The 8,703-nt window shown below is 39.8% G+C and overlaps 1 protein-coding gene across 1 annotated transcript in view; it reads right to left on the bottom strand.

The window, feature by feature from the left end:
- Window positions 1-8,703, bottom strand: part of SPATA1 (spermatogenesis associated 1) — a 128,598-nt gene that overhangs the window by 117,176 nt on the left and 2,719 nt on the right. Inside the window, exon 2 of the mRNA XM_042781695.1 lies at window positions 5,707-5,813. Within this exon, the coding sequence (XP_042637629.1) occupies window positions 5,707-5,813 (107 nt within the window). The remainder of the gene's footprint in view (window positions 1-5,706; window positions 5,814-8,703) is intronic.

The raw sequence follows: 8,703 nt of genomic DNA, 5'->3' as shown, positions 1-8,703 counted from the left end.
AAAATGAGAAAAAAAACCTCAAGGTGAAGATTGACACAATAGTCACAATAATGTATTGAAACATATCAACAATCTCAAAGATAATGCAGAACTGGGCAACGTTTTGTTGTTACTGGAAAGATTGCTATGAGTTGGAGCTGACTCATCAGCAACTAAAAATAACAAGATGCAAAATATTATAGAATTTCTTTATTCATTGAAAAATATTTGTTGAGCATCTATCACAAGCCAAGCTCATTCCAAGGGATAAGAATATGGCAATGAACAAAAAGAATTAAAATCTTTGACCCCAGTGATGTCCCAACAGAACCAACTGAAATTAAAAGGATATCAGGTGTAGTGCCTAAGACATTTGACTGCTAACCAGAAGGCTGGCAGTTCAAACCCATCAGCCACTCCTCAGAAGGAAGATTGGGCAATCTACTTCTGTAGTTATACTGCCTTGGAAACCCAAGGAGGGGTCAATATGAGTTGGATCCAACTCAATGACAGTGAGTTTTTTTTTAATGAAAAACTGTACTCCAACAAATTTAAAAATGTAGAAGAAATGGACAGATTTCTAGAAACATACTACTTACCTAAACTAACACAGTCTAAAGTGGAACACACCAATAACAAAGAAGAAATTGCACAGGTCATAAAAAAATTACCAATAACACACTGTTAGATAGGTAGAGATAAGTATTGATTTGGGTGAAGAGAAGGACAATGTACCGAATGTGAGTGATCAATATGGTGGCATTGAGGAAGAGAAAGACATAGAGAGGGACATGGGAGGTACAGACAACAAAGATGAACCCTTTTGCACATACAGTACTGCATTGCCAGTGAAGGCAAACATGGTTATAGGGGTGGATAGATGGGTAGATATGCTGAACTAGTAGGTATGTCTATGAAGTGGGAAGTGTACCCAAGACCAGGTACAGGGTTTTCAGACAATGGTCCTATAAGTTTATTTGTATGATCTGAATTCCCAGGTGTATAGTAGAGCTGACAAGGGGCAAGGTTGTAGTCACTTCTTGGTCATAGCCAGCTACCCAGAGGGACTGAGTAGTTGAACCTTTGGGCTCAAGACTATAGCTGCAGGGGACATCGAGCTCAGTTGGCATAACATACTACACAAAACATTGTTCTACCTCCTACTTTGGCAAGTAACGACTGGGATCTTAAAAGCTTGCAAGCTGCCATCTAGATGCAATGATGAGTCTCTCCTCGTCCAGAGCAAGGAAGAGTGAAGAAAACCAAAAATCCATGGAAGCAATTAGTCCTAGTCACTGGTACACCATCCAATCTGCAGACTACACGACTATGAGACCAGAAGAACTAGTTGGTGCCTGGCTACCACTATCAACCACTTGGAAGGGGATCTATGTAGGAGATCCTGGATAGAGAGGGAGAACAATGTGGAGCAAAACTCAGATTCATTTGGAGAAAAAAAAGGGAGAGGAGCAGGTTTGTTGGTCTGATAGAGCTTGGTGGAACCAGTGGGACTATGGCCCCTAGCTGCCCTTCAGGTAGGGAATTGAACCCACACCTGTGGCTTCCAGCCAAACCAAAGACAGGCATATGAGTTGAACATTTACCTGAGGTAGATACACTCCTTGGAGAGAATAATCATGGGACAAAAAAGGGCTGCTTCTGCACAGGGAGACAGCTCAGGGGACAGGAATGCATGGAGGGATGGACACAGGACAGAGGTAATTATCAGGAGGAAGTGGAAGGGGAGCTGTTGCATTGTGGTAAATTGTGGTCAATATCATGAGACAAAGTGTATGTGAACTACTGTATGGAAAGTGAATTTGCTCTGTAAATTTTCACCCAAATCACTATTAAAACAAAAAAAAAAAATTACCAACAACAAAAAAAGTCCTGGCCCAAACAGTTTCACTGGAAAATGTTACCAAATGTTCAGAGAAGAACTGACATCAATTCTACTCAAACTATTCTGAACAAAGAAAAGGATGAATCCTCCCAAATTCATTTTATGAAACAAGCATAACCTGATATCAAAACCAGGCCAAGACACCATTAAAAAGGAAAACTATAGCCCAATATCTCTTATGAATATAGACACAAAGGTCTTCAACAAAATTCTGGCCAATAGACTGCAACAACATACCAAAACATAATACATTATGATCAGGTGGGGTCATACCAGCTATGCAAGGATGGATCAACATTAGAAAAACAATCAGCGCAATCCATCACATAAGTAAAATAAAGGAAAAGAGTCACATGATCATATCAATAGATTCAGAAAAGGCATTTGATAAAATCCAACACCCATTCCTGATCAAAACTCTCAGCAAAATAGGAATAGAAGGAACATTCCTCAACATAATAAAGAGCTTATATTCAAAACCAACAGCTAACATTATTCTCAATGGAGAAAGATTGAAACCATTCCTGTTGAGAACAGGAACTAGACAAGGATGTCTTCTATCACCACTTCTATTCAACATTGTATTGGAAGTCCTAGCTAGAGAAATAAGGCAAGAAAGGGAAATCAAGGCATCCAAATTGGTAAGGACGAAGTAAAACTATCTCTATCTGCAGATGATATGACACAATACACAGAAAACATAAGAGACTCAGCAAAAAAAATTACTGGAACTTATTGAAAGATTTATCACAGTGGCAGGATACAAGATCAAGAGCAACAAAAATCAGTTGGATTCCTCTACACCAGCAAAGAGATCTCTGAAAAGGAAATAAGGAAATCAGTATCATTTACAATAGCTACCAAAAAGATAAGAGGCTTTGAAATAAATATTACCAGGGATGCAAAAGACCTATACAAAGAAAACCACAAAATACTACTTCAAGAAACTATAAGAGATGTACATAAATGTAAAAACATACTATGCTTATGGATAGGAAGACTGAACATTGTGAAAATGTCAGTACTACCCAAAGCAATCTATAGATTCAATGCAATCCTGATCCAGATTCCATCAACATTCTTTAATGACATGGAAAAACCAATCACTAATTTTCCATGGAAAGGAAAAAGACCTTGGATAAGGAAAGTACTATTGAAGAAGAACAAAGTAGGAGTTTTCACACTCCCGGATCTTGAAACTTACTATACAGCCACAGTAGTGAAAACAGCGTGGTGTTGGGTATGGATCAGGTTGAATGATCAGGTGTATCTAGGCAAAAGGGAATATACCCATGACCATCTATATGGTAGGCACACAATATTTCTGCATATGTATTCATACGTGCTGTAATAATGTTTAAACATATAAAAGAGCTAACAAGGGGCAAAGATATGATAACTTCTTGGCCACAGCCAACCACCCTGAGGGAGTGAATAGTTGGACTTGTGGGCTTGGGACTATGGTCTCAGGGGACATCAAGTTCAATTGGCATAACATACTACACAAAAACATTGTTCTACATCCTACTTTGGTAAGTAGCGACTGAGGGATAAAAGCTTGCAAGTGGCCATCTAGATGCAACAATGGGTCTCTTCTCATCCAAAGCAAAGAAGAATGAAGAAAACCAAAGAAAACAGAAACAATTAGTCCAAGGGACTAGTAGACCATGTGATCCTCAGCCTATATTACCATGAGACCAGAAGAACTAGATGTTGCCTGGCTACCACTGTCAACCCCTCAGAAAGGGATCAGTGCAGCAGATCCTGGATAAAGTGGGAAAACAATGTGGAACAAAACTCAAAATAATAATAAAAAGACCAGGTTTACTAATCTGATAGAGCCTGGTAAGACCCCTGAGACTATGGCTCCTAGTTACCCTTCAGGTCTGTAAGTGAACTTACTCCTATGGCTTCCAGCCAAAAAACAGACTGGCATATGGGGTGAACATTTACATCAGGTAGGTACACTTCCTGGAGCAATCAATTGTGGGACAACAGAAGGGCAGTGTTTGTACAGGGAGATAGCTGGAGTGGGGGAGTGCATGGGAAGGAAAGGCACAGGGACAAGGTAACTACAGGGAGGAAGTAGAAAGAAAGCTATTACATTGTGGGGAATTGCAGTCAAGGTTATGAAACAAAATGTGTATGGAAAATGGAACTGTTGTATGGAAAATGAATTTGCTCTGTAAACTTTCACTCAAATTAAAAAAAAAAAAAAAAAACTTTGACCCAATGGGCTTACAATCTAGTGGTGAGAGAGAGAAATTAACAAAAAAAGTAAGTTTCAAAAAATATAATTGATAAGACAGTGCTAAGTACTATAAAAAAAATAAATTAGGGAAAAGAGAAAAGGGTTATCAAAGAGGGCCTAAACAAAAAAAGTAATATTTGAGTAAACATCGGAAAGAGGTGAGAGAGCATACAGGAAAGGCAAAAAAAGCATTCTAGACAAAAGAAACAGCGAAGACAGTGGCCTCTGAGGTAGAACATGTCTGATGCATTCCAGATCAGAAAGGAGTCAAGTGTGGTTGAAGCCAAGTGATGGGGAAGAATAGGGTGAGAAGAGTTATAAAGATAACAACAGGTGATGATATGTGTGTTTCTGTGTGTGAATATGAAAATATACATGTACGCACATACACTTAAATACATATGTTCACTTATATTTTGTAAGCAGTTCAGTGAAAAAGGCATTGGGAAATACAGGTAGTCCTCCAATTAAGATTTGCCCTTTAATGTTATGTACATTTAACCCTCACTTTGAAAAAGAACCAATCCCTATTTACAACAAATTCTTGATCTTCACTTGATAGACACACAGCTTTTAAAAATTGAAAAGACTTCAAGGCTTTTCTTACACCAAACCCCCTAAAGAAACAAACCCAAAGTCATAGAGTTGATTACAACTTCTAGGGACCCCACAGGACAGAGCAGAACTGCCCCCACAGGATTTCCAAAGCTGTAAATCTTTACAGAAAGAGACTGCTTCATCTTTCTATTGCAGAGTGGCTGGTTTGAACACCTGATCTTTTGGTTAGCTGTCCAATGCTTTAACCACTGTGCCACCAGAGCTCCTCTTTTACACTTATGTAAGGCTAAATAAGAACCATATGCATTTGTACTGACTTACCTACAGATTTGACTTAAAGACCCACTTAAGAATGGATCTCATTTGTATGGAGTCGATTCTGACTCATAGTGAACCCTCCTTGGGTTTCCAAGGCGGTATCTCTACAGAAGTAGATTGCCCAGAGTCTTCCTTCTGAGGAATGGCTGGTGGGTTTGGACTGCCAGCCTTCTGGTTAGCAGTCAAATGCCTTAGGCACCACACCACCAGAGCTGCCAACTTCAGATAATTTCTCTCAATTATCTCTGTGTATAACCATAGCAATATACAGGTTATATCTGGGTGGTAGAACTATGGCTGACAAAAGTTTCTATAGCACTGTTTTATTTAACTATTATATAAATCAAACCCACTGCCACTGAGTGGATTCTGACTCATAGTGACCCCAATTGGGTTTCCAAGGCAACAAATCTTTATGCAAGTAGACTGCCTCATCTTCCTTCCAAGGAGCAGCTGGTGGGCTTGAACTGCCAACCTTCTGGTTGGCAGTCAAATGCCTTAGGCACTGTGCCACAGGATCTCCTTAACTATAATATAGCACTATTTATTAATAGTTTTCATAAGGTTAGGAACTGGACCCATCACATGGACAAGATATAATTAACTTATAACTTAAAAACTGTCAGAAAGCATTTGTGTCTCCAGAAAAAAAGATTCCTTTTTCAGGCACACTTTTAAATGACCACAAAACACTTGCCTTATAAATCCAGCTGAAATGAATTTGCTAACAACTTCTTTTGAAATGGTATTTAACTTATAGTTCCACGATCCTTCAGGGACATAAAAAACATGAAGTTCCACCAACTGAATAAATTGAGAAGAATGACAGTTAAAACATTTTTAAAGTAAAAAATGTAAATTGTTATCCTGCAGAATTTTAATAAACATAATTGAAATAAACATGAAATAGATGTATTTCTCTGAACAAACAGAAAAACAAAATGAAGAACCAAAATGTTATTTCTTAGGTGCTATTAAGTTGACTCTGACTCCTAATGACCCTGTGTACAACAGGACTTAACACTGCCTGGTCCTGTGCCAGCCACACAATCCTTGCTATATCTAAGCCCATCACTGTAGCCACTATATCAGTCCAGCTCTTTGAGGGTCTTCCCCTTTTTCACTGACCATCCAAGTATGATATCCTTCTTCAGGGAACAGTCCCTTCTGACAACATGTCCAAAGTAGGTGAGACAGAGTCTGGCCATTCTCGCTTCCAAGGTGCATTCCGGCTTACTTCTTCCAGGACAGATTTCTTTGTTCTTCTACCAGTCCATGATACTTTCAGTATTCTTTGCCAGTACCACACCTCAAAAGCATTAACTCTTTAGTCTTCCTGTTCTGGTTACCTAGTGCCAGTCTGACAAGAATATACCACAAATGGGATGGCCTTCACAAACAGGAGTTTATTCTTACAATTTGGAGGCTTTAAGTCCAAGTTCAAAGTGCCAGGTCTAGGGGCTGGGTGAAAGCCCCTCAACCTTGGGCTCCAGCTCTGTCTCCTGCTCCCGGCCCACTGGAGCTAGGGGCATTTCTTCACTCAGACAGCTGCTGGCTGCTGAGGCTGAGAAGTCCCAAGATTGACAAGTAAAAAGGCACAGTCCCAATATTACCAAACCACACAGCAGGCCATTAACTTAAGTCCATTGAAAGTCCCAAGGTCGGCAGAGCATAGCAGGCTGCTGAACAACACGGCTACATGCAGGGTACAAGCGTGCCATATATTACAGACCATTCCCAAGGCTTCTCCTTAAATACAGGAAGCAGACCACATTTCCAAAGGCAGCTACTCAGCTGCTTGTGGTAGATCCCACCATGGTGCTGATTGCCAGTCTCGTCATGGGGAATAACTTCCACCAGCTGCCCAGCCACTCAACCAGGCCCAGCCAAGTTGACACACAAACATACCTACCACACTTCTTTAATGATTGTCCAGCATTCATATGCATATGAGGCAACTGAAAATACCACGGATTGGGTTAATCACACCTTAGTCTTCAGAGAGACATCTTTGCTCTTTAGCACTTTAAAGAATTCTTTTGCAGCAGATTTGCCCAGTGCAATACGCCATCTGATTTCTTGACTGCTGCTTCAATGGTGTTGACTGTGGATCCAACAACACAATGCAATGCAACACACTGCCATCGAGTGGGATCTGGCTCATAGCGACCCCTCTTGGCAGTAAAGTAATATGAAATCTTTGACAACTTCAAACTTTTCTCCATTTATCATGATGCTGCTTACTGGTCTAGCTGTGAGGATTTTCATTTTCCTTATGTTGAGGTGTAATCCATATTACAGATTGTAGTCTTTAATCTTCATCAGTAAATGCTTCAAGTCATCTTCATTTTCAGCAAGCCAGGTAGTGTCATCTGCATATCAGATTGTTAACAATTCTTCCTCCAATCCTGATGCTGTGTTCTTCTTCATATAGTCCAGCTTCTTGGATTACTTGCTCAGCATACAGATTGAATAAGTAGGGTGAAAGGATACAATCCTGACACACAAATTCCTGATTTTAAACCATACAGTATCCCCTTGTTCTGTACAAACTACAGCCTCCTGGTCTATGTACAAGTTCCTCAAGAGCACAATTAAGTGTTCTGGAATTCCCATACTTCCCAATGTTATTGATAATTTGTTATGATCCACACAGTTGAAATCTTTTGAATAGTCAGCAAAACACAAGCAAACATCTTTCTGGTATTCTTTGCTTTCAGCCAAGATCCATCTGACACCAGCAATTATATCCCTCATTCCAGGTCCTCGTCTGAATTCAGCTTACAATTCTGGAAGTTCCCTATCAATATACTGCTGCAACCATTTTTGAATTGTCTTCAGCAAAATTTTACTTGTGTGTGATATTAATGATATTGTTTGATAATTTCCACATTCCGCTGGATTACCTTTCTTTGGAATAGGTACAAAAATGGATCCAAATGAGTAAATAAGAACTGAAAATGTGTTTGGGAATTGGATACTTGGAAATTGGTGCAGATTCTCCCTTGAAAACAATGTCATAATTAGTCCAACGACTGGTATACCATGAGATCCTCAGCCTATACGACTATGAGACCAGAAGAATTAGATGGTGCCCAGCTACCACTGTCAACCACTTGGAGGAGGATCTATGTAGGAGATCCTGGATAGAATGGGAGAACAATTGCAGAACAAAATTCAAAATCATTAAAAAAGAAAAAAAAGTGATCAAGTTTTCTGGTCTTATGGAGCCTGGTGGAACCACTGAGACTATGGCCCCTAGCCACCCTTCAGGTCTGGAATTGAACCCACTCCTGTGGCTTCCAGCCAAACCAAAGACACATATATGAACTGAACATTTACATTAGGTAGATACACTCCATGGAGAGATAAATCATGGGAGAATAGAAAGGCTGTGTATGCACAGGGACATAGGTCAGGGGGCAGGAGTGCATGGAGGGATGGACACAGGGAAGAGGTAACTATGGGGAGGAAGTGGGGGGGTAGCTGTTGCATTGTTGTAAATTGTGGTCAATGTCATGAGACAAAGTATATGTGAACCGCTGTACAGAAAGTGAATTTGCTCTGTAAACCTTCACCCAAATCACAATTAAAAAAAAAAAAAAAGATAAAAAGAAAAATGAAACAAGATGTGTACCTCACACCATACACAAAAACTAACTCCACATGGATCAAAGACTTGAAGGTAAAACCT

The sequence above is a fragment of the Orycteropus afer genome, unplaced genomic scaffold, assembly GCF_000298275.1.
Source record: "Orycteropus afer afer isolate SDZICR_OR568_19922 unplaced genomic scaffold, OryAfe1.0 scaffold00152, whole genome shotgun sequence".
Taxonomy (NCBI): Eukaryota; Metazoa; Chordata; class Mammalia; order Tubulidentata; family Orycteropodidae; genus Orycteropus; species Orycteropus afer.
Note: the sequence above shows the minus strand (reverse complement) of the source record. Positions and strands in the feature narration are given on the sequence as shown.